Source organism: Vanellus vanellus (assembly GCF_965231255.1).
Source record: "Vanellus vanellus genome assembly, chromosome: 13".
Classification (NCBI taxonomy): Eukaryota; Metazoa; Chordata; class Aves; order Charadriiformes; family Charadriidae; genus Vanellus; species Vanellus vanellus.
The window spans coordinates 7,797,508-7,823,550 of NC_138918.1; the positions used below are offsets into that span (position 1 = coordinate 7,797,508).

Genomic DNA, 26,043 nt, shown 5'->3' on the forward strand with positions numbered 1-26,043 from the left:
AGTTTTATTTAAACTAACGTGGTGAAATAACATTCAGCAGAAGAATTCTCTGGCTCCTTTTCTAATGGCTGTATTTCTTGGCCTGTCCATCCCATTGTATAAAGTCCATGACAGAGCATACATAAATGGTTTATGGTCAATAAAACCTGCATTCACACATGAAGTCACATGACATGGACAAATTTGGACAGATGCTGGATAATCTGTTTGTCCCTTTTCATTTTGATGCCTGTGATTCTGTCTGCCTGGCATATAAAACTGCCTATAAGGGCCTGTTTTCTGCTGAAACTCAAGAATTAGAGATTTTCTATATCTAATGTCCATAATTCTAAAGAGCTCCTAAAGACAAGGAGAACAAGCAACTGATCATAAGCATGAATGAGACCTCTAAACAGTCACCTCTGAATGAAAAACATCACAAAAAAATTCAAGCTGAAGAGGCAAACTTTCCTGGCGTGTAAAGGCCCATGTAGAAATGAGATAACCACGCCACCATTGCCTGGCTGCAGTAGGCTCGCAGGAGACAATGATAAAGCCTCTGGAGGTGATAGGTGGTTAGAAGCCATTCATTAAGACCCTTTCATGCAGGTTTACATTTTATTTATCTATCTGTCTCAAATTCGGGGAGATCACAAAATCACCAACCAATCACTCCATGGTAAAGACCAGAGCAAACAGTCTCTGTCAGTCATTCCTTAGAAAATATAACAGCGTGGTGATATGGAAAAGCAATGCTATAACAAGGGACAAGAAATGAGTTGCCTCTCACTATTCAGTTGGACAGGGTGCCCAGACTACTTCAAAATCCCATCTCATCCATAAATACAGGGTTGTGATAAAGACTTCAATTCTAATGATCAAAACTCAGAGGGAAACTGAGGCAAGGAAAGTTCAAGAGAGAAGAGAAATGAGATGAACAACCGTATAAAAACTCTTAGGTTCACAGATCGGCCATAATCAAGTTACGAACTGCCTTCATTCAGTACCACCTATTGAATCACTACACCCAACAGGCAAACTTAAAGCATCAAAACAGACTGCATAGTAACCAGTGTGTTAAAAACAACTCTGCCTCTTTTTATCTGAGTGCATATATATTGCATAGACATACAGACCCATAGCCATTTTTTCCCAGGCTTTGTTCCAGCTTGCTCCATTTCCTCAACTAGTTCTTAGGAGCAGTGGTACCACTGTGCCCCTGTGCACCCAACGCGAAGTCCACAGCTTGGTGCACACTGTGGAAGAGAAGGTGGTCCTCCCCCTCTTTAAAGAATTCTCCTCGGATCAGGGAACTCCTCACTGAAGGATTGCACTGGGCTAGTAGCACCTGGACATCTATCTCCCTGTAGTCCTTGCAGACCTCCTTAAGCGTGCGTATTCCTGCTGTGTCCAGAAACTGTACTGCACAACAGTCAATCACTATTGTGTGAAACCCCAGAGGTTCAGAGACAAAATCCATGGAGATGCTGGTCTGGTTGCCACCAGAATCCACCTCTTTCTCTCTAAGCATTCTTTTTGCTGCCTTTTTCTTTGCTGTCTTCACCCAGACTGGGTTAACCCCAGTTTGCTTGTACAGGGTGGATTTAAAGCACTCTTTGTTGATGTAGTAGAGGGGCGCTTCGAAACGGAACACCACGATTCCTGGCTTGGTTTGTAAGTTCTTGTAGGCAGACAGGGATTCATATGTCTCAGACTCTGCGACCCAGCCAAGCAGCGGTGCCTCTGGTCTCTGAGTTCGGAAAATAACGCAGAGCATGGAGAAGCAAACACCGACCAAAAGACCAATCTCAGTACTGATGAGTGCTGAGGCTGCCATAGTGACTAGCCAGATCACTGTGTCCACTCTGCTCATATGCCACATTTTCGGCAGGTCCTTGAACTTCCGCAGGGCTCCTCTGAGGTTTACAATGGTTATGACAGCAAGGACACATTTCTGAAGGGAATAAAATAAAGGTGCAATCACAAGGAGGACTAATAAGATTACCAAACTAGTCACCATGCCAGACATTTGTGTCCTACAGCCCGTGGACTCTTTGACAAGAGTCTTGGCAAGAGCTGCGCTCGTTGTGAAGCAATGGAAGAAAGAAGGAATGATGTTGCAGAAGCCAATGGCATACATCTCCTGGTTGGCCTTCACAGAGTAACCATGCTTCTTGGCAAACATCTCTGAGAGGGAGACAGTGATGGCAAAGCCAATTATAGCTATGGGGATAGCATCCAAAGCCACATTAGGAATCAGGTTCCAGTCTGGAGGGCTGGGTGGCAGAAACCCAGTTGGGATATGTCCAGCAATGCTTGAGCCGTAAGTCTCTCTCAGCTTCCCAAAGTGAGATGCCAGAGTAGCTGCTACAATCACGACAAGTTCAACTGGTATTGGAGCCTTGAGCCTGGATTTAAAATGTTCATTAAGCTCTTTGGTTGGGATGAGTACAAGAAAGCACAAGAAGCTGGTGATGAGATCACAGATGTTGGTCTTGTGTATGTTTCTGAAGATGTTTACCCATGTGGCTATGAGGGAGCCGATGCCACTGCTCCGTGGAATGTCTAGGCCCAGGAGATACTTGGCTTGTGAGGTCAGGATGGTAAAGGAGGCACCCGTAACAAACCCACTCAGCAACGAATCGGAGAGGTACACTGAGACAAAGCCCACTTGAAAGAAACCCATGGCCACCTAGAAGGAATCAACCACAGACAACAGGTTAGGACACAAATCTTGTGGATGTCATCACTGAGGGACTCTGGAGGGAGGTGGGATAAAAAAAAAAAAAAAAAAAAAAAAATAAATACAGTGCATGGCCCTGGAGGACAAGGCATGGTCTGAGCGTGGAAAAAGCAGTCTCCAGCATTCAGCTGCTCCTGGTACTTAAAGGAAATGCATTTCTAACAGAGAACAGGCTTTTTTGCGGGTCTTCGTACTCTGAACCTGCATTATTTGTTTGCTCATTGGTTCAGTTGTAACTCCTAGTTACCCTAGCAGGCAAAGAAACCTAGGGAAAAAAGCACTTCAAATACTGGCTACTTTTGCCATTTCCCTCTCAAGTTCATATGACCTCTGTGAACTTTGCAGGGATCCAAAATGTTTTTGGTCGTCTTTGCCTGCCTTACATTTGAGCCCACAACCTGCAATAAAAATATAACTTACGGCATAACAGCTATCCTTTGCACTGCATAAAGTTTGGTGCATCTGATTCAGAAAATATATGAGCTGCAAACTCTTGTGATGCAAATTATAAAAATAGAGATAATTTTTTAAAGTGCCTTGTCATTCATTTTTATTAATGCCAGTTGAATGGACAAATCTTTGGCGGTCTCTCATGGGAATGACTGGTTTTATGGATACCTACTCTACACATGTATCTTCACACCTGGTAAACACCCCTTTCTCCCCATCAACCTTCATGCCAAATGGAGCATGGACCTTCTCACAGAAGTTTGCTAGAAACCTCTTAATTCCCTGAGTGGACAACAGGGACATCTACACTGTTATCTGAAGACTGCAGGTCAGAACTTACAGGTATTAAACTTTAAGTAGTGTCAATTTGATATATCCTAGTAATTAGTTGAGGCAAAATAAATAAGGCTAGGATCATGGCTGGAAACTTCATAAGACCCGCAAAGCATTACTGTGGAGAAGGCAGGTTTGGGACCTGGACTAACTGGACATTGGCTCAGAGCCAAGCTCTTAAAAAGGTTCCCTCACAACCTTGGTAATTAAGTTAATTCCAGATTTTACTAGATGTAAAACATTAGCAATAATAGTCTCAGTTAGTTATGGTGCAGGCAACTGGTGTGAGCAGGCCTGCTTTTTGCGATTTGATTGTGAAGTTTCTGATACAAAGGATATGTGATTTTGGTTAGAGCTTTCAATAAAAAAATATTTGAGGGTGTGAAGACCTCTTGGTTATCAGGCAGAGACAGCAAGTGCCTAACGTTCAGACTGTCTTAAAATAAAGTAATCTGACTTCTTCATATAAAGAAACTTAAGTGTAATTGTACTTGCAAAGAATATTAAGTGCAATTCACAACTCCAAAACTGCATCCATCCTACAGTGATGAAATGCAAAATCCAATGTACCTCAGGAGTACCAGAATACTTGTGAAATAACTCAACACTAACTTGCACTACAAGAAAAAGTCCCAGGTTGTGTCCAAAACCAGTGTTTTAGATTATCACAGGCATGTTTCCTGTTCTGCTCCTCTACAGTTTGATTAGCTATCACCCTCAAGGTCACTGTAGGAAGAAATTAATGTGAACTCACAAACTGAAATACCAACAGCTCTGCAATACTGTTAAAATTAAATCCACCCTGGTTAATGCACGACTCTCTAAAAACAAAGATATTTGCTTTAATTTCAGCAAGCAGTGAATTCTAGGAAGTAAGTAGAGACAGAGGGGTAAAATATTGTTAAGTAATATATTTTAATATGGTAATAATTAAAGTTTTATTTCAAATATATTTTATCATCTCAGTAGTGTCCTTTTCATACAATGGCATTGTTTTGGCTTTGAATGGGCAAATAGCAAAGTTTTACAAGCACAGTGACAAATAAAAAGAAACTGGAGATACTTTTACTGTCCAGATTACTTTTTGATAAAAGAAAAGGCAAATGACTGAAGTCTGGAATTAAAAGCTGACACACCACATTCTGGCACAATGAAATGAGGGCCTGAGCTATAAGCCAGACAAAAAAAAAAGCTTCAGGCCACAGCAAGGAAAGTGGTGAGCAGATCATGTGAGAGCAGCAGGTGGTTACATGCAGGTCCTTACAGTCCCCAACAGAGTAGCGATGCAAGCACGGACACAGAGAAAGAGAGCGGACACAGAGAAAGAGAGTACCACAGTAACTGGAGACCTCCAGTCCTCCCTGTGTCCACTCCCCTGGGATGCAGATTCAGGACACACGCAAGCCCAGCAGGCTGTTCATGTGGACAATCAATCAACTAAAGAAGAATTAAAACTATTTCCACAGAATACCTGTTTGTCCACCTCCTCTTACCTGATAAACTCCAGCTATGAAGGTCATGGTGGCTCCCACTGTAATTGCATAGCAGCTTTTATCGCAGAGCAGCTTCTGCGATGTCCCATTCACAGATGAAATGGTGGTGTTTACATACGCTGCTGTATCTGTGAGGACACTGAGCGCAGCTGGCTCTATGTCATAGCCAGCTCTCTGTATCTCACGATCCACTACTTGTCCCACCATCAGGCAAATCACACCAAAGATGCCTACTGAGATGTGGCGGGAGGTTCCAAATATGAAATAAATAATGCTAGCGAAAAAGGATGTATAAAGGCCATAAATAGGCTCCTGTCCAGCCAAGAGAGAATAGGCAATTGACTGTGGGACTAGTAAGACCCCCACAATCACACCAGACATTATGTCTCCCAGGAGGTACTCTCTTAGTTTGTATTTAGGAAGCCACTGCAAGACAGGAAAGAAACTGAAAACATAGTCTTTAACTTTGGCTGGAGTGCAGCTGCAACTTTTCTTTGCTTGCTTAACCACCAGAGCCTTCATGCTCCTCTTCTTCTCTTGAGGCTCCAAGAACATTCTGTGATGGAAACTGCGTTTAGCATCATCTCCTTCCGGCATTTCAGTCACTGAATGGACATTGTTGAATTCCGCCATTGCTGCTATCTCGAGGACTCCCTAAAAACACAAAGGAGGACCACTTGCATTAAATGAATGTGCTACATGAGACTTTTTAATAGAGTGAACACAGTATTTACAAAAAGCAAGGGCTAAATGTCTTAGTTCAGCACAGAGAAAGCAATTTCCAAACAAACTTGGAAAGAGCCTCCCCATTATATCCCTGTTAAGCAAGGAATCACCTGAAGCTGATATCCTATAGAATAAACCTGCCACTGGCAACGTTGTGAAATGGAAAAGAATGCAGCAGCACTGGCTCTTGAGGAGGCTTCCTTGATAAAATCGCTATCTGCAGCCTGTTCCACTGTGCAAAGATAGACACAGGGCCTACTGTAGTCCAATAGTCACTTCAACTCAGTTGCTGAAAATTAACTACGATTAGTATATTTCTAGCACTGCACAGCTTGGTTTAAATCTATGTATATATTTTTTTTAAATGCAGTAATTACACCTGCCAAATATTGTAAAGTTTTTTTACCTTAGAAGATGCAATCTTTACACAGTGGCTTTATTTCAGCCAATGACACACTGCAAAGATTGCTCCTCACACTTTTTAAAAGCTGGTTTTCAAGTAAATTAGATCTGACCAAAACAATACAAGTGGAAAACATCAATGGGCACAACGGAAGGTAGGTGGAACACTTCTGCTAGAACATGTGCTCTAGTACCAGCTGCCTACAAATAGTCAAACAAGGTGATTACATCAAAGCATATTTAATACTGGGAACATTTTGCCTGAATATGAAAGAGCAAGGTCTTGACGAGACAAGCCCTAATACCGATACCGACAGTGATTGTCAGCATTCCTACAGCACGCCTGGTTTCTAGAAAACATCCAGAATCCTCCAGAAAACTCTTTTAGCCACAATACCTGCTACTACTGGTAGGTTGAAGTTGATACATTTCAGCCAGAAGCTCATTTGCCTGGTGCTACAGTGGAGTCAAGGCCCAATACAGCATCAGAACCCTAAAAAGACTAACTCCCAGGCTTCCCTTTTGAACACTGCCTTGCAGCCCTGGAGTGCTAATAACATACACCTTTATGTGCTAATTACACCTTCTCTGTGCAGTGCAAACATCAACCAAACTAATGTTCTATGCAATGTTTACAACTGAATTAATTACCAAATCGGTATTGGAGTAGCAGTGCTGAGGATGCCACTGAAGAGCTCGTCTCAAAATTTGTTCACTTCGTCACCATTTCACAAGTAGCTATAAAACATTCACTGCTACTATCAGTTCAGTGAGAGTCTCTCAAAAACATGTGAGGGGAGCAGCGAGTTTAAGTGTGGTGCTTAAACTACTCCTTTCTCCTGCAGTCAGCCCATTACAAGGCACTGATCTTAGAGCCATGCAGAGAGAAAATGCCTTTTAGACCTCGGTCTCGCTGGCTGGAGCGTATGATTTCCATTCTTCCATTCCAGGTTTGATGCTGTCATACGGAGGTATCTAAAGTGCCATGCATCAGCCTTATATAATGGTTTACACATAGCCATGCCTCCACCAGTCTGCCAGCTCAGACAGAGATGAACTACCTTCAGTTCTTCTGGCTAGAAAGACAATACCAACCTAAGCACCTACTGTCTTAAAACAGCCTGAGCAAATGAGCCTAACCATATCAAAGGGACCCACACAAGCGCAGAAGCGGCCAGAAAAATTAACGTTTAGACTGGCTTCTCTTTCCAGATAAAAATATTCAGAGATTTCTAGAACAGCCTTCCAATTAGAAAGCAATTAAACCCAAGTCATCCAACTCTTCCACCTTACGCTATAGCGTACTTCTCCCTAGAGCTACCAGGCTACAGCATGCAGAGGGCTATCTAAAGTCAACACGCAGGACAGACGCCAATAGATAGCCAACAGAAAATACAAGAGGTTCACATTTTATCTTCTGCTCCATGTTGGGGCTCCCAAAAGGTGTTTTCATTCACTAGAGACCCAGAGACAGACAGAGCCTGTTTGGTGGGTAAGCTCCTGCATCCTTTCAAGTAATTGCTCACTCTTGGCTTGTAGCCTGCCACTGGACTGCTGCTGAAAGAGAGACGTATTTCAGAGACCTCCCTGACTCCAAAACTGTAAGCAGCACGATGGCATCAGCAGGGATGGATTTTCTGCACAAGATAGGAGCTGTATGCCTTCCTGTTATGATATCACGACCTATACCACTCAGGCTCCGTTACATGCCATGGTAGACTGAACAGCATTACCAGGTCTCATGCTCTGTGTGAGTTACTTTACGAACACCTACCTCTCGTTCTCCACAGCTACCAGGTATTTCTAGCAACACATCAATGCTTTTCTCCAGCCCCTGTGCTGTTCCACACTCCCATACTTCCAACTCTATGCCTAATTCATCTGAACTGTTCATGGGGTCTGCAGGGTGGTCCGCAGACCAGAGAGATGAAAACAGCTCTAAGCACAACTGGGGAGAACGTGCCTCCTTGTGGCTGCTGTTCTGAGCACAGGCAGAGGAGCTGCTTAGGGAAAGTCACACTCCAAAAAAAGGAAAAATGAAGATTTAATGCGCTGCTGGCTTAGGTCAGACTTAAGCGGAAAAATTCCATACTTTGAACTGCAGTCCTGTTTCTGGTATTTATGTCCTCCTTTTGGTCCTGGCCCTTGTAACTTGCAGAACTAAGAGTTTTGGAGCCAAAGATTAGGCCACCTGAAACTTTAATACATACACATTTTTAGGGCCAAATTTTCAAATATATTCATTTGTCTCTATATTCATTCTTGTTATACAAGTCAATCACCCAGTACAATAGAAGGTAAGAAAAGAAAGTTTCAGTTTCGCCTACCTGCCTTCTTGATTATTCCAAACTTCTACTTTACAGCCTCCTGGCCATGCAGAATTACTGTATCGTATACCTTATAATGATGAACCTCCCTTGGCTAATGCCTTCCAATTCAGTATCTTTAATGTGTTGTAGAACAATTATAGGCCCAAAAGAGTCATATGAAAAATTAGGATCTTTACAATGAGGAAACATGCCCTGCAAGAAGTGACATACCCAAGATCACATAGCAACCATGCTTGGAGAAGAAGACGTCCCTACCCTTCAGATATCTAATCTCACACACCTGTACAGTATTGCAAAGTCCGCTCAGGGATTATTTATAGCACTTACCAAAAAAAAAAAAAAAGCAAATACTACACAGTGAGAATGAAATGAATATAGCGTACAAAAACATATGTCTGCAGTATTCTGCATAAGCACATTCTGTAGTTGTATTTGCCCAAGCAGTTTTATTCATTTCACAAGCACAGAGTTACAAATCAGAAAGGTTTTCACCCAAAGCTCAGCAAATCAATACTGTAAAAGCTGGGGGAAAAAATTCACCCTGGACTACTTTTTATGTGTAGCAAATTACTTGACTGAGTTTGCTTTCTGAGATTTTAGTAAAGATTTTAGCAGTGAAAATCCTTCTCATTCCTCTCTCCCTCATCCAGGACTTGTAGACAGCTCACTGGGATTTTTTATTAACGTGTCAGGAAACCCCAACATGAAACCCAGGTAGTTCAGTTTAGTTCTGCACAGTGCTGTAAAATATCTGCATAGTAGATGATACCTTTCTTCTTTTTTTTTCCTCGGCCGTGTCTAGACAGTAGAGAAATGTCCTAAGTAAAAATCTTTTTGGCTAATGAACTCTAAGCATATACTGGATCTTTGTGCTGACCTGCATGACAGCTTTCTCTACGTGGCATGAAAAGGGCCTTTCACCACACAGTCACTGCCTCTCATGATGTCAGGACACTAGGAAATGACACAATATCCAACACCCGTTTCACCCTTTTCTGCCTGAAAGTGTTGCTCTGTGTTATTTTTGTAACTGTTTAGCCTAAACTTGCCTCATAAAACTGGATTTTGTTCTTAAAAAAAACCCAAACAAACAAACAAAAAAACACCCTTTGGTTCAGTATACTGAAGGATATTCTGTATATTTAACTTGGCAAAGCAGCTACCGTGCCTTTTGCTTTGAAAGCCGCTATTTACGTACAACTAATTTGTATGCCTAGAATTCACTTTTATCAGCTCATTTTGGCCCAAGTAAGATCATCAGGGGGTGTCTGATTGCCACAAAGCTTTACTTAAGATACAAGGAAAGAGACTACAACACAGAACTGAGGACATTTCCAGTATCTCTCTGTTATCAAGTGACTGCCATAAAATAAAGATACCGGGAGGTACTGCATTCTTGAGATCTGATGACTTTACAGACTGTTTCTGGATCCCATCTAGGCCTTTCTTACTGATCCCGTGACATGGCAGGGGTGAGCTAGCATCCACCTACTGTCTGTCTTTGGGGAAACACAACCAGCAGCACAGGGCCTTGCTGGCTCAGACTTCACTCCTGTCACAGATCACAGTCACCTTGACAGTAAGAGAATAATAGATTGTGAAGCTCACTCAACTGCTGAAATAAAGTATTAGAAGCTTAAACTTAAGACGTGAGCATTTAAGAGTAGAAACTAAATCAAAGGTGTTCTTTCTATGACACCGATCTCAGTTTTCCACATTTTTTTTCTAAATCTCATATGCAGGAATCGTCACCACTCACCCTCATGTACCCACTTGCTAGACACGAGAAGTTGCACGCACTCAAGAACTAATGCATAAACACATAATCTGAAGAGACATCAACAATTTTTGAAGAGATGTAAAGGAGAAGCAAGTGAATCAGAAATCCAAGTTCCACGTGAACTGAAGCAGAGTTGGACTACTACCTCCGGGTCCTTGGAAAACTCTCACCCTCAGAGTATAAAAGGAAAGCCTATCACAACATTTTGATAATTAAATCTTTGTCCTTACTCTTGTTGGACAACAGCTTTTTCCAAATAATCTCTTAACTGTTGTGGAGCAACAAGGAAACTCAATATTGCCACGATAACACCAAGATGGGCACTGGAATAGCATTGCACGTACCTTGGAAGAAAGTTCCTATTTTTGACAAAATCCTTAATATCCCCCAACAATACTTCAAGCTACAAACGTTTATTTCAACAAGAGATTTAAAACCATATGAATACTGAAATCTTAGTAAGAACCATAAAACAACATACCGCATTTAAGCAACGCATTTGGGAACAGAGCTACCCTATTTTTGGCATGATAATCAGCAGCCATTAACTCGAGCAGGAAAACCTGCAAAGCCGGACAATAAAACCTTGCTAGCATGAAATATTTGATCTCCTCCTCCTTCAAATGTTAGTTCTCCCCAGCAGCAGCGAAGCCACCCACCAGCCTTCTGCAGCCCCTGGCCTCTTTGGGGAAGGTCCCGTGGAAGTCGTCGGCCCCGCTCACAGCCAGCCCTTCCAGGAAAAGTCACCTCACCTCCGAGAAAGCAGCTGTACATCGAGTGTGACGGTTACACTGCCCTGCCCTGTCTGAAGCTGATCCCTCTTGAAGATAGCCGGCTGCAGCCTCACAGCAGTTTCCATCCGAGCTGGATTTGATACAGAGAGTTTGCCAAGCAGTATTTTCAGCAAGTCACTTCTCCGTTCGGACCCTCCTCCTGCCGTCACACACACAGTTAACTAGCGGAGGTAAAATACTGAAGAGCTGTGTTAGGGCAGTGTGGACGGGCAGAGGATGGGCTGCCCCAAAGGCATTTCCTTGGGCAGTGGCTGCCAACTCACGCCACGCTGCCCGACTGCCCGCCCCTCTGCCTGCCCGCCCTACAGCAGGTTGTGCGAGAGACCCATCCACGTCTGAACGGAGAGCCACGCACGGGGTTAGCACTGGATAAGGGAGAACTTAAAAAATATATATATATATATATATTTAAATTTAAAATCTGCAAGAAGAGCATCCAGCAGGAAGGAACCCATACGCTTACTATACTCCTGAAATTGCAGATTTTTGCTGAGAGCCTGTATGTCACTCTGGAAGCCAACCACCATGTAAGTTTCCAGGATGGTGACAGTGAAGTTGGAACACTTTTAATACAACATTCAGTTGCATCCTCACAACACCACTTCCTTCACACGCAGCCCCTCCGGCGGACAGACCCCCTCACACACCCGCCGCCCCCTCCTCCCGGCCCCCCCGGCTTTCATTTTCTATTTTCCCCTCCTCATTTTGAGCCCCCGTCCTTCCAGCCGCTCCGTAGAGCCGGGGCTCCGAGCAGCCGACCCGCTCGGGCAGCCGAGGCGGGCGCGCAGCAAAACCCGCTGCCGGCCTGCCTGCCCCCGCCACCGCCCGCCTCCCGGCCCGGCCCCCGCCCCCGAGGCCCGCCCGTTCCCCCTCGCCGCTCTCCCTCGCCTCACCGCGCCGCTGAGACCCCCCCCACTCACCGCGGGGCCGCCGGCGGCTCCGGGCAGACCTCGGGCGGGCTAGCGGGACCCAGCGACCGATCGGCCGGCCGCGGCTCCCGGCGGCTCGGCAGCGCCGGCCCGGCCCTGCGCCTCGCCCGCCTCCCCGGGGAGGGGGCCGGGAGCGGCGGGCAGGGCCGGACCGGGCCGGGCCGCCCCTCGGCGCAGCGCGGAGCCCGCCCGGGGAGCGCCAGGCCGGGCTGCCTCAGAGGCCGCGGGGGGCGCCCGCGGCGGGCAAGGCCTGGCCTGGCCTACCAGGCCGCCCCCGCCATTTCCCCCGCCCTAAGGCTTCGGTTGTTACTTTCTAATTAATTCCAAGTGTGTTGTGAATGATGAGCGGCCCGAAGAGTCTGGCGCAGAGAGTGACTCACTTGTTCTGCTCCTTACCCCAGAAAAACAACCACCCTCAAACGAAAAACACACCAGAGGAACTCTAGTGAAGAAGCCACGCTTCTGTTAATTAAGTTGCACTCGCGCTTTTTGGTTGGAAGATTTAATTATGTGCTGGTAACTTGAGGGAAAGTGACCTTAAACTTTCCATGGCTGTCACAGATGGTGATATCGTAACAATTTCTGACAGAGAAAATGGCCTCATTTTGCTTTGGGGTACCACTGATGTTCATAAAAAAATCCCTCAGTGTTGCTGTTTAAAATCCCTGCAGTGTTTGTTGCGGTGTCCAGGTCTGTCTGGGAGGCACTTCCAGCTGGGAAGGACACAGGATCTCGGACAATGTCGTTACTGAAAAATCCCCTTTTTTTGTTCAGCACGCTTTATTTGTCTCTGGACTGGAGGTTCAAGGTCGAGGGTCCATACCCAGCCCCGTCTGCCTTACCTTCACCGTTTGCACAGAAGAAGCAGACATTCTTTGGAATTGAACATTGCCTAATATTTGCATTTCAGGTGGAACCTCGAGCTGCCAAAAAGCCCGTCAGTACATGGTCAGAGAAAGCAAGACCAACTGCACGCCTGCGGAATCCATGCTCATGTCTTGTGCTGTTAGGCAAATGGTATAAATCTTGCTGTAGAAATACAGAATATTTCCAATAATAAACATCTACCCTCTCCACAAGGGTTTAACTAGATGTGATGGTAACTAGAACAGGCAAGTTGCAAAGGAAATAAAAGAGCTCCCTCCCTCTCCCCTGGCTACCCACCATCAAAAGCATCAGTGGTTCTGACTTCCCAATCCTCTTAGGGATTTCTGCAGGAGTTTTAATTGAGTTTGAAGTGTATGGAGACTCCAAGACTATCAGAGCAAATCCTTGTGAGGAGTGACATCTATGACAAAAGCATTAAGAGGAGTCTTTTGTGTAGGCACTCGGCAGAAACCTAATAAGAAACCACAAAAAAGGGTGTTGTAGCCTTTTCATTGTCATTCTCGAGGAATTGGCTCTGGAACAACTTGGATCATCAAACACATCATGTCTTCATGGAAGAAACAGGGAAATACTATCTTCTTGGAGCGCAAATGAACATGATATTACAAAAATTCCCAAACATTATTTTTTTTTCTGAATCACTGCATTATTAGTTTGTTTTTCTTCTTTTTAATGTACATTGATTTTCTAAAAAGTGGGGGGGGGGGGGAAGCCAAGTAAATATTTAAGATAAGTAAATCATTTAACTTCCAACTGCTTTCCTCTTCTCGAGCTATATTAAGTTTTATGGTTAATGTATTTCTGTGCTAAGGGAACCTTTGGCCTCGGGAGAAATGTGCCTCTGGGCTGCTCACACTCCAGAATCTCCTGGCAAGGAACGGTGAGCTGGGCTTGCTGACACACAAATGCCAGCCTGTGCCATCTGCCCGGCTCACTCTGCCCGGCAGACCCGCTGCCTCCCATTCTCCAGGTTGCCCCATCGTCTTTATGATATCAAATCTCCAGAGACCAGTTTCTCAGACTACAAAATAATCTTGGAAAAATGCTCCTTTTTGTTCCACAAGGCATTTTCTCTTGGGCAGCCCCGCACTCGGGGCAGCCCTCCCACCTTCCTTCTTGCCTGGCAGCTCTCGAACAGCCCCACTGTGCCGTGGTCCTCCCCGGCAAAGAGCTCTACGGGCTGCACGGGATGATCTTACTGTCCCTCTCTGCTCCATTAATTAAACCACTGTTCAATGGCTCTCCCTGGTTCTCCCTGGTCCTCTCCAGGCTCCCAGCTCTGCTTTATCACTCGGCAGATAAAGGCACCCTCTGATTTCCCCTGGCTCTCGGCTGGTTTATGCCACCTGGCTCCCTTCCTTGTGTAAGGAGCCTTCTGCTCTCGGTCTTCATGTCCTCCAGCTTCCTGCCCACTGCCTCGGTTCTGCCGGCTGTACAGCTCCGTGGCACGACAGGCGCTATGGTGAAAACACCTGAAAATGTGTTATTTTCTCTCCTTGTCCTGCTTTCCCTGTGCAACTTGCCATCAGCTGAGATTCAGGCCTGCATTTGCAAAATGTTGCATGAAGTTTGGAGATGGAGAATATGGGAACTGCCTGGCTTGCTGCCCAGAGGGTGAGATCTATCTGCTTCTCAGAACTCGTATGAACGTGCCTCCCCATGTGGGCAGCTTGTCTGGCCACCCAGACAGATGATAATGGTGTAAAGGAAAATAGGGACAGAACAGAAGTAACATTAAGCTGCCCTGAGATTCTTGAACTTGAGCCTTCGGGGGCAGCAATCGGGGGCCTTAGGACAACCTTCCTCAAGACCTCCCATGGTTTCCTGTGTGCAAAACCAAAGCAGTACCCCTGGGCTTTGGTGTTCATCCTGCTGGTCCTAGAAGGCCCCAGTGCTAGACACATAAAGGTCTAGATATGGCATGTCTGACTTACTTAGAAAGTCCATCAGGCTAAGTAACAGAGAGAGGCCTGTCCTAGCTTTTGAAATGCATTTTATTTATGCATTTCATTATAAATTCAGCCACATCGTGCAATGCTTGGCAAGAGCAAAAAAAAGAGCCATAAAATCAGCTTCTTCGCTCTCCTTCTCTCTAAAGGTTTCCATCAAGGATGAGAAAAATGCCAAGTAAAAATTAAGTGGGTGGAGGGAAAAGAGTATCATAAATAATGAAAGATGCAATGAATCAGAGTCCTTAGGTAATCAAGATACTTAAGCCATAAAGACATCAAAAATAAGCTCTGTCCGTATCTCGGGACTACGTATCTCACAATTATATTGTTACCAAGAAAGAGTGTTCTGTACAAGTATCTGTGCAGAATTGCTACACTCTCAGTGTATGCCATGGTCCAATATTGTCTCCTAGGCTCCAAAACTATTTATGTGCTAATATTTTCAGAGTGTTGTTGTGGGTTAGATGGCTTAGTTAAAGAATTGCTGGACTCCAGTGAATTTCTTACACTGTTTTTGTCTAGTCCTTCCCCACTCTTTGCTTACTCAAGGCTGATGCATGGGATATTAAAAATACGACAAATCTCAAATTCAGAGGAGTCTATCTTTGCTAATACTATAGCAGGCAAATGTATGGGGGCAATAAACTGCACCGTCAGCTTAGTATCTAACTCAGAAAATCCACCTTCCTAGGTATTAATTTTCATCCAAAAGCTTTGTGAGCCTGCAGCAATATTAAAAAATGTATTTTTTTCCAATCTACTTGAAATTAAATCCTTTGCTTTTGCCATAGAGCAGCAATTATCAAGTTCCTATCTCCTGAATCACATTAATTTTGCTTACAATAGAGTCACCTTCTTCTGCTCCGTTTGGCAAGTATTTACATCAGCCACAAATTCGAGTCTGATAAGCCTAGAAGCAAAGAGCTACATGCACTTTTCCCTCCAAATTAGATGCTAGGCAAGTTCCATCCAGAAAATTACGGTATTCAGTTTGGTCGGTAAGTCCCATTGGTCCTGGGTTATAGTTATACTAGGTACTTTAATCTTAGTGCGATACTGCATTATCTGTGATTGACGCTTCAAAGGCAGCGTTACAACTGTCTAGTGAGGGCTGCAGAGCTCTTCCTTAAAGCATGAACGGCCTTTACCCAGCCTGCTGCAGACACATTCGCTTCTCGACTGCTCCCAGCCCTTCTGAAAGCCTCTTGCGAGTGTGACGCCATTGGTGAGAACTGGGTGGTCCTCTGCGGTGAAGGTTTCTGGGGGGACCCTTCTCTAAATGGGTCACAGACATTTCTGCCAGGGGCTCAGAGGTTCAGGGAGCTGATGGCTGGCATTGGAGGAAAGGTGAAGTCAGTACCTCATCCTCCCTGGGCAAAGAAAATATTGTCATGGCTTCTCCAAGACTGTCAGAAATGGTGTTTAAAAAAATGAGACTTGCTTGCATGCAGGGGGGTAGCTATATATCCAGAAACATGCTGAATGCAGGAATTGCTCAGCATCCTCCTGCTGGGTGCCCCTTCCCTCTGCTAGCGAGGGGCAGAGCGGTGCTCTGGTTCTCCCACTGCAGCCTGGGGGCTGGAGGCACGGGAATATGTGTTTTTCAGGCAGGTTTTGCCGAGGAAATGCTGAACTGGTATTTCAGAAGGGGCTACAGAGGTGCTGACATTACCTAAGTGTAGCCAGCGTAGGATGCTCTGTGAGATGCGCGGGAGGGAGTTACTTAAAACACCATGCTTGAGTAAATCTCTGGCCCTCTGTAAGGATTTCCAGCAGTGCAGTAACTCGCTGTCTGCAGCAGCAGCAGCACTGAACTGCATTGGCTGGTTGCGGCTCCTTCACCTGGGGTGAAAGCAATAACTACCTGGCAGCCACACAGAAGCCCAGGTAATAAAAGTGCTGAAGAACAGGCTCATTTCTTTTGCTTCATTTGAGTGGTTGAGAGCAGCTGTCCTTTGTGTCTCGCTGGCTTTGAGCAGTAGGGAATATTTGCAAAGTCACCTTGAGCTACTACTGAGCTCCCAAAATTTGGCTGCGCACTTTCTGTTACGCTGACAATTGATGTGTGCAGCAGAGCAAGTGCTGCGGATCGATTACAGCTTGGTGAGTCTATTTAAACCACGAAGGGAGACGTTGCTCTAAATCTGAGATGGATTTTGCCGAGTTTATTGTTTTTAATGCCTGCAATTAGGTATATGTTGATTATCACAAATGACAGAATAGAGTTGTAGCCATGAACCCTAATTTATATAGAAGCACTCAGAACTTTAGCCTTTATTTCTCAAAAATGTTTATGCTGGCAACCCTGGTTTGCAGTAGAATATTTTTACCATTTGGAGAAGAAACACCCAGGTTGTGAACCTACGTGTTGGATCTGAACGGCAGCTGGGCACAGAGCAGCCTACAGCAACAGAGAGCGAGCATGTCTGCCTGGCAGTGTCCATGAAATCCCTTTGTGGAGTTGACACGTGCAATGAGAGCTACATCTGGAAAGCACAGCATGTGCTTGAGCAGAAAAGAACATCTGTACACATGGAGATGTGACCAGTAAAGCATCTTTGTACGCCGCTGACCGTGGCATTTTGCACAGCTCTTTGAGCGCTCTCTAGAAGAAGTGTTAAAATGTGGCTTAGAGGTTGACTAAGCTGGTTTCATACAAAGATAATGAGTTCTTTGCTACAAAGATCACTTGTGGTCAATGTTATAATCCAAATCTGTGGCACGGTCCTGAACAGCTTTCTGCTGCAGCCATCCACAAACAATGCTCTCAATAATTAATTCCTAGTGATGGCATGAAATCAGCCAGCCTTGCTTATCTGTATCTATAGCCATTTATTTCATTACCCAACCACATAATGACAACATAATCACCACAATTAATAGTACACAAGTATCATTAGTACCATGAGATGACATAGTCCACAGTTTGGAAGCCAGCAGCACTTGGAGATATTCTTATGCTCGTGTTAATTCTTAGCACTTCCTTTCTAAATTTGCATATGCTACAGAATTGCTTTTAATAGCAGGTATGCAGGGGAGGTCAAGACGCTTGGCAGGTCCCTATTATTAGAGGACATTTTTGACAATATTTAACTTTTTCTTTGCATCTCAGTTCTGACTTCTCATCTCTCCCTTACTTCTGGGTGTATGTGGGCCACACTCTTGTTCACATTTGTCACTTGGTCCTTTCAGTTATTTTCGTGCTGTAGGAAGACACAAGATGGAAAAGCTTCACTTACTGTAATAATAAAGTAATGCTTTATTGCTATGCTAATAACATATTTGACAAGTTGTTTCCAAGTACAGCTTTGCATCGCATCAGAAAAAATATTTCTTCTCCCTCCCATGTTTTGAGCAACTGTCTGGTTCTGTATAGAACACAGACATTAATATGTCTGTAGAAGACAGCCCACAAGACAAATAAATGGCCACGTACACTGATTTAAAAATATACCTCTAGATTTGAGGCTGGCAGTATGTTCAATGAAAACAACTGTATTGTTGAGCTGTGCTGTGTAATTAAAACTCCATTTCATTGCTTACCTGCACTGTATGCCCTTTGTGTTCTCCCTCCATTATCAGCTACATGAATTATTGAAAAAAGAAAACATGATTTTTTTTCTGGTTTTTCAAATGTGTGTGGGAAAACAAATATGTTCACATTTAGGGCAAGAGTAGCTTGTCCTCAACCCTCCCCACTAAACAGCTGTTCTCAAACACATCCTTTCCAAAGTAAAATTTTACCATTAACCTGTCCTTAAGAAATGCTTGTCAGAAGAGAGTATTTTCCCCTCCAAAAATTAAAAAGCGGTGAAGAAAGTAGGATTTTATTTTGAAGTTATGAATTAAGAAAAACTTGTTTGCAAACTGAACTTTAGTTGCAGCAATTAAGAAATAAATAAATAAAAAATCTTTCAAATAACTTCTAAATAAGTTTTCTTCAAAAAAGCTTGTAGAAAAGATGCACCACTGTGCCCAGCAGAAATCTTTTTAAGCATTGGACTAGCGCTATCTGAAGAGAAGTACTCTTTACAGATTTAATATCTCCTGCAGCATCTGGACTTGTCTGGGAATCCTTTCGGGCACTGGGTTTGCTCCAGCTCCTGCTCAGTTGGTGCAAACCCCTCCGCGGTCTTTCCTCAGAGCAGGCTCAGCCTTTTACTGAGTTCTGAAGCAAACCCAGTCTCTCCCTCAGGCTGAAGATAAATGATTGCCCTGGTGAGTTCCCAGAGGTTTCTGCCCACTGCGGATTTTGAGAACTGTGCTCTGAGGCTGCGCTCCTACTGGTCTCACCTCTGGCAAAGAGAGGAGATGCATGCAACAAAACGCTGTTCACATTTTTAGGTGAGAGATATTCTCTGCGAGACTCACAGCCCCAGGCCAGAGTCCCGAGGAATAACTAGTATTTTTGAACACTTACAGTTTGAAGAGTTACCGGTATCCAAAGCTTGACTGTAAAGAAACAGTGATGAATGTTAGTGTCTTGTGAAACACTAATCACATCTTGTTAATAACGAAGTAAGAGACATGAATAGATCTGACCCCCTCTTTTGAGATGAAGGACCAGCTTCTAGACTTTGCTTGGCTCTTCTTGAGCCTGAAGCAGAGGAGCTCAGGGTCCTTAAGTGAACAACTGTTGGAGAAATTTGCAGGGAACATTTTTGTAAGTAAAGACAAGGATTTACCTGTTCCACTTAATTTGGTTGGTGAGTTCACCTAAGAAAGATGGAGAAGAATGTTTTACAAATCTGGCAATGTATTCAAGTTTGGGACTTGGTACTGTGCCCCTGGATCTCATGGTCAGGGATAAACTAGGTGGGGATGGGGGTGGGCACACGAAGAGGACGTTTCGTGAAAGCACGATTGAGCACCCAAAGACTCCGGAGGTAGTTGGGAGCAGAAAACCACATTGGACAGAGGAGAAGCTGGCCTTACGCTGGTGAGGAGTGGACCTCTTCGTTCTTAACCCCAGAAGCAGTCTTTCTACCCCCTTCACCCTCCCCTCTCCAGCACCCCCAAGATCCCATCCAAATCCTCATCAGCCCCTCAAGGCCACGCACACACCCTATATAAAGGAGCCAGTGTTGGTGGCTGTTAAGCCCAGCTCACTGAACCCCACGGCTTGCTGTTTTCCAGCGGGGCTTGGTGGTGCGTGGCTGGCGGGTCAGGACAGGTCACTCACTCCGCACGCCTTTATGCAGCAAGTCCAGGCGACCCACGAAGTCCAACATTAGGCGTCGGTAATGGTCAATCCTGGCCTGATCCAGCTGCACTACCACTACGTCCATCCTGCTGATGCCGAAATTCTGACTCGCAATCCTAGGGCGCAGGCGGTCATTTGACCAAGGAAAACCATTTAGCATTAGAAAGTTAACAAACTCCTTAATTCAGAAGAGCTCTGCAAAGATGAGGGTGCTTTGGCAACATGAAGTATCGGGTAAACAGCTCTCTGATAAGGTTAAGGGAGTTGGAATTGTTATATATTGTTATTTATTTAGCAATGCCCTTTGCTTACCAAACCTGGATGGGAACTTTCAAATGCTGAAAATGAGAAAGGGGGAGGAGTTTTGCTAATACCCTTGTGCAAATAGTGCTTTGACCTGCTGCAGGCAGGCTCTTACTGTTCTAGCACAACTGCCGTCGTGATAGAAAGAAAATGCCAAACATATTAAATGGTGTCCAGGCTTCTGGAAAATGACTTTGATCCCACAGGCTGGATTTTGACTTGCAGCACAGCTGTGAGTAATGGACTGTGCAGCTTCCAGCACAGCCCCTAGGTACATGGTGATTCAAAGTTATCCTTACAATCCAAGTTCAAACTCAGCTTTAATTTGTACAAGTTGCAGAGATGACATCTTAAAATCCAGCTAGATGTTTGAGCTAGTCCATCATGCGGCTGGGGAGCTTAGTGCTGTGGCAAATCTCCTGTGGATCTGTAATTTGCTGGTAGTTTCGCACCGTTGAATTACAGCTGACACCCAGGCATCAATTAGAAAGTGATAAGTTATAAATTAAATGTATCACTTGCAAGAGAAGGGATGATGAATCTGGCTAGCTATTAAGCTTGTCCACAAGAAGCAGCAAAAATCAGTGGGAAATGAGCCAGTTACCTCTGCAGCCAAAGGCTGTTCACTGGGACTTATGTGCAGGAGTGTCACCAATATGCACCCAAGAGAGCGTTAAAGTAAACTGAACCCTATGGGCTTCATCTCTGACAAAAATGTTTTCCTGGTAACAAAAGCCAGTGGTTTTCACCAGAATCCAGCAACTGTGTAGATGCCAAGGAAACTGAAACTTAAAGGGACCACTGGAACGGCAGGCAGGTCTCTCTCCATCCTTGTTAATTGTGTGGATGTGGTGCCCTCTGGCTCGGCTGGAATAGGGAGCAGTTTGCGGTGTAGGGTGCTAGAACAGAGGGGCACAGCCAGTGGGGTCTGATCCCAGTTATCAACACCATGTTTTTTCAAAGAAGAAAACAAGTGTTTTCAGCTGAAACATACCTGTCTGTGGCCAGTTTAAATTCCTATAAGTAGAATTGCCAACAAAATAAAAAAAAAAAAAAGGAAAAAAAAAATGTTAGTGTGATTTCCAGAAAGGGCAGCTGGCTGAGAAACAGGCATATTAATGAGGAAAAGCAGAGTACCACTGCTTCGCTGCTTACTTTGAGGAAGAGGAAAATATCTGGTTGCTCTCTCATCTCCTGCAAAGCCTGAAGATGCTGCGCAGCCTCATCTCTCCTCTGTTCCATTTCCTTCTTCACTTTGGTAATGACTGCCAGCTGCTTTTTCTCTTTGAATTGGATGTCATTCAGGATCATCTTCTCTTTCTGAATCAGCTCTGTCTTCATCTCTTCAAACAGCTTTTGCAGCTGAGAAGTCACTGTTTTCGTATTGGTCTAAAGGAACAGATAAGAAAATGGGGCACTGTCTCAGGAACGCAACACTTCAGCTTAGTGTCTCTGTTTATTAATTAGGATTGTATCTGTCCTTTGCACTGGCTTTAGAAGGAAGTGGACAATACGCATTTGCTTAGAATATCTGATTAAACAGAGAGTTATGAAAATTAATCCTGAGATAGTTACAAAATCAGACAAAATTCAGCTAGCAATGGGAGAAATGTTATCAGTACATACGGAAAATCCCACTTGTAGATTCAATTTGTTTTTCTTTTATTTAACAGATAGAAAACTTTAAAAATACATAATGATATGTACAATCTGTGGTCTGCCACTCCTGCAACCTGCTCTGCGTAACCGCCATAAATGGTGGAGTCTCCCAGCCAGTTCCTCCTCATGGAGCTATGCTGGGAGGCTGTGAGAAGGCTTTGGCTTCTGGCAGTTTCTTATGCCAGTATTTTCCCTACTTTGGAATATATCTCCTTCTATTCATCTGCTTCCAAAAGTATAATTGCCATCACTTATTTCTGGGGAAATTGTGGAGGAAAGCTCCTCTGAATTAGCGACGGTCTGGGTACCAACCTTGAGCTGATTCTCGCCTTTCTGAAGCTCTTCTAGGGCGGTAGCTAAAGCGCTTTTACGTTCCTGAAGCCATGTCACCATGTCCGAGAGTTCACTCTAGCAGAAGGAAAGACAGCATTGAACGTGAGAGCAGGGAAGCAAGCCCGGGTAGCTTTAAACCAGACTGGCAGTTTGTGGAGCTGGTGAAATGGCACGGGCGCCTTCTACCTGCCTGCTTTCACCAGCAAGTCCTATAATAAACTGTGTTCACTTGCCTCCTCGTAAAGATAGGGCATAACGGAAAACGGATGCAATCTTGCAATCTTTCAAGTCAATGTTTAATTTTTATATATGTGTAACTTTGTATGTGGTAGGTTAATAAACAACTTTCCCTTTGAATAAGTAAATTTCACTTTAAATTAATAAATCTCACTTTATCGGTTAAAGCTCTGTTCCTGCCAGAATCTTCACATGTGCCTAATGGGATCCAAACCCTTAGTTTTCCCACCTGTCAACAGCTGTGGGATCTGTGGATAAGATAATAAGCAACCATCTTTTCTGAAGATCAGGGAAACAGCAGTACTTACTCACCCAGCTGTTTATTTTAACAGATACCATGATCATTGAGTGCTGCTATACTGCACGATAACACATTTCAGAGGGGACATTAAACCTCATTCTTCAGGGATTAGACAGTCTCTGAATGGTTCCAATTGCTCCTGGCTGCCTCCAGCAGTGTTTGCACACCTCAAGCACCCATGAATGGCCACAATGGGCACAGCTGCCAGATTCCTGTTTCTTTAATAAAAATGATGCCAGAAAGCTTAGGTTTTCCATGAGATATTTGTCACAGCTGCAAAGCTTTCATTTTTGAAAAATTACAAGACAAATAATCAAATTTGCCCAAGGTTCCTTGCACCAAACCCCTTTTCTAATTCCTCCTGGAGAGCTGCATTTCTAATTTCCCTGGCTATCTTGGGGAGTTTAAAAAAACAAAACCAAACAAAAAAAACCAAAACCAAACCAAACCCAAGAGGAATATGCAGCTGAGATCTCAGCTTACCCGTGGAGATGGCTTCCCCATAGACAGGGCAGTGTCCTCCCCAGCTCCTTCACCAGCTCCAGGGGTGAAGGAAATGGCTCCTGTCCTACACAGCTCACTTCTGTTTGGCAGCCCTGAATTTTTATAGGTAACTTGGGGGAGAAAGTTAGGTTTGTGATACATATAGCTGCAAAAAAGTGCTTCCTGCTAATTCCTGAGGGGGCTGTGACCTGTCCTGAGGTGCAGAGCGAGCTAGATGTTCCCCGCCCACGCAGGGGCTTGCCGCAGGGTGTTCTGCTCGGGCTCTAAATTGAGCCCAGAAATTTCAAAGGCAAGGCAGCGAGCGGGCATAGCAAATGCATTTTACCCGCTCAGCCTCAGCTGGTTCTGGAGCATTTCAAGGACAGCAGCTGGACCCAAAGGCAGGGACGTGGAGGCCCTGCGTCTCTGTGCCCGCTGGGACGCTGGCTAGCAAACCTTAGGGCAGAGGGAGGAGGGAGCCAGAGGGAAGGGCCTTGAGTGGGAAAACCTGTTTCCCAACCCGAAGTTCAGCAGCGGCAGCATCCCCGAGGCTCTGTGGAGGAAGAGACTTTTTAATCCCTGCAGGAATACTTCTTAATCCCGGCCAGGAACACCCTGGTGAGTGGCAGCCGGAGGTGCCCCGGGGCTGCACAGGAGGGCCATGGGCACGCAGGTCGGTGGCGTGGGCTCGCCCCTCTGCACGGCGACACACAGCGCGGGACCAACCCACCCTTGTCCCGCTCAGCCCCAGAGGCCTCTCTCCGCTCCCCTCCCTGCTCAGTCAGCCTGCCAGGGTGCTTGGGCAACACACAGGAGGAAATGAAAAGCAAATACCAGCACAGCGCACCAGTCCCCGCCGGGGCGGACATGAAGTCCCCCGAGCTGCAGCCTTGCCTGCCCTCAGGCCCCCGTCCCCTGGTGAAGGCCTCACTGCCCCTCCGGCAGCACAGAACCATAGAATCATAGAACCATCTAGGTTGGAAGGGACCTTTAAGGTCATCGAGTCCCAGCATCAACCTAACACTGCCAAAACCACCACTAAATCACATCCCTCAGCACCCCATCTGCCTGTCTTTTGAATACCTCCAGGGATGGTGGCTCCACCACTTCCCTGGGCAGTCCGTTCCAATGTTTGATAACCCTTTTGGTGAAGAAATTTTTCCTAATATCCAATCTAAACCTCCCCTGAGGCTGTTTCCTCTTGTCCTATCACTTGTTGCTTGGGAGAAGAGACAGACCCCCACCTGGCTACAGCCTCCCTTCAGGTAGTTGTAGAGAGCGATAAGGTCTCCCCTCCTAAGGGGACCTCCTGAGGTCTCCTCTCTTCCTCCAGGTCAGGAGTTTGGAGCAAACCCTGCAGGGGTCACAGAGAGAGGAGAGCCCCTTACCAGCTGTTTGTCATGTCCCTCCTTCAGGGTGACGATGCTGTGGCCCTTGTGGCAGCCTGCAATGGAGCAGAGCACGCAGATATACTGCCCCTCATCCTGGCAGTAGCACTCCAGCAGCCTGCCGTGCTCCGGGCACCTCCTGTCCTCCGCCGCACTGCCTGCGCCCACCTCCACCAGGATGTGGTCCTGCTGGGAAGCCTTGGCGTTGTGTTTGTTCAGATGGGCCTGGCAAAAAGACGCATCGCAGATCAGGCAGGTTTTCACTGCTGGTTGGGACCAATCCAGGCAGAATTCACAGGGAACCACCTCCTTCTTCCTCTCTGCAGAACCCTTGCTTTGTTGTCCTTTGGAAGAGGTGGCCAGGAACGCCTCCACGATGCTACACAGCTGGAAATTCTTCTGCAGCTCCAGGATGGGCCCTAGCTGGAGCTTGCACATGGGGCAGGAGTAAGGGGCCTTGGATTGCTGCTGGGCACCAAGCGCCTTCTGGATGCACTGCTTGCAGAAGCTGTGACTGCAGCTCAGCAACACCGGGTCCCTGTACAGGCACAGGCAGATGGGACAGCTGAGTTCATCCTCCAGGCTGGCACCCCCTCCAAATTCTTCCTTAGCATTTGCCATGACTGCAGGAACGGCGCGTTAACCAGTTTGCGAGAAACGAAACTGAAAGGACGTCCTCGGCATTGTGCCCCGGCTGGAGATCCAGCCGAGAGGCTGTGAGTCCTTCCTCTCCGCCCTCTGGCAGGACGGCAGAGACACACTCCCCGTCCCTGCAAACAGCTCTTGTCAGCCGAGGCAGCCGCTTTGGCAGCCACTTTAGATGTTTGCCCTCTCTCTCAGGCAGCATCGCTCTGTGTGTTCCCACCGCAGGCGGGTGGGAACAGGGGGTGCTGGGGAAGGCATGAGGTGGACAATTCTCCTACGGCTCTCTGCCTTCCCAGAAAAATCCTCCATCCCACACCAGGGGCAGCAAATTAAAGATAAACCCTGGATGAGAAGAGTACGAGCCTGGTTGCGGTAAGCCAGGAGTTCCCTCTGCTTTGTCTGGTTCTTCTCCACACCAGTTACAGATGCATCCCTGAGGGTAAAATAGGGAGAACCCAGGGGAAAGATTTACTGGGCCTTGTTGAGGCTGATCTCCTACCTGCAGCCAGCTGACAGGGAAATGCGGGCTGGTAAAGGCTCACGGAAAGGCACTCTAGGATATGAATATCCCTGTACTGTGCCACGAGCCTTGCTTACCTCGTTTTTTTCCCTGAGACCAGGCAGAGCAGCAACCACTGCAGGTGCAGTTCAGAGATCCACCTCTACCTGCATGGTTTTCCATATCATTTTGG

At 45.6% G+C, this 26,043-nt stretch overlaps 2 protein-coding genes across 5 annotated transcripts; both read right to left on the reverse strand.

The window, feature by feature from the left end:
* Positions 1 to 978: 978 nt before the first annotated feature.
* SLC26A2 (solute carrier family 26 member 2) lies at positions 979 to 5,646 on the reverse strand. Its single transcript, XM_082489712.1, has 2 exons — positions 4,999 to 5,646; positions 979 to 2,671 (listed from the first exon to the last, which is right to left on the reverse strand). The coding sequence occupies exons 1-2, from the start codon at positions 5,629 to 5,631 to the stop codon at positions 1,166 to 1,168; spliced, it is 2,139 nt and encodes a 712-aa protein (XP_082345838.1). The 5' UTR covers positions 5,632 to 5,646; the 3' UTR covers positions 979 to 1,165.
* Positions 5,647 to 17,589: 11,943 nt separating this feature from the next.
* LOC309677221 (E3 ubiquitin/ISG15 ligase TRIM25-like) lies at positions 17,590 to 25,327 on the reverse strand (the record flags this gene model as incomplete). 4 transcript variants are annotated; one of them, XM_082489984.1, is made up of 9 exons in its annotated part: positions 17,590 to 18,002; positions 18,343 to 18,381; positions 19,220 to 19,251; positions 19,485 to 19,515; positions 19,982 to 20,118; positions 21,300 to 21,322; positions 21,461 to 21,694; positions 22,277 to 22,372; positions 24,707 to 25,327. In XM_082489984.1, the coding sequence occupies 9 exons, from the start codon at positions 25,325 to 25,327 to the stop codon at positions 17,992 to 17,994; spliced, it is 1,224 nt and encodes a 407-aa protein (XP_082346110.1). In that variant the 3' UTR covers positions 17,590 to 17,991. The 4 variants fall into 4 exon arrangements, with proteins under 4 accessions (XP_082346110.1, XP_082346111.1, XP_082346113.1 ...); XM_082489985.1 differs by lacking the exon at positions 18,343 to 18,381; XM_082489986.1 differs by lacking the exons at positions 17,590 to 18,002; positions 18,343 to 18,381 and adding an exon at positions 18,772 to 19,094.
* Positions 25,328 to 26,043: the final 716 nt, after the last annotated feature.

Excerpts from the sequence above, each read along its gene's own strand:
- SLC26A2 (XM_082489712.1), bottom strand. The coding sequence starts at position 5,631 with ATGGCGGAATTCAACAATGTCCATTCAGTGACTGAAATGCCGGAAGGA. Across the intron at positions 2,672-4,998 it reads TCATAGCTGGAGTTTATCAG|GTGGCCATGGGTTTCTTTCA; the intron begins GTAAGAGGAGGT and ends GATTCCTTCTAG.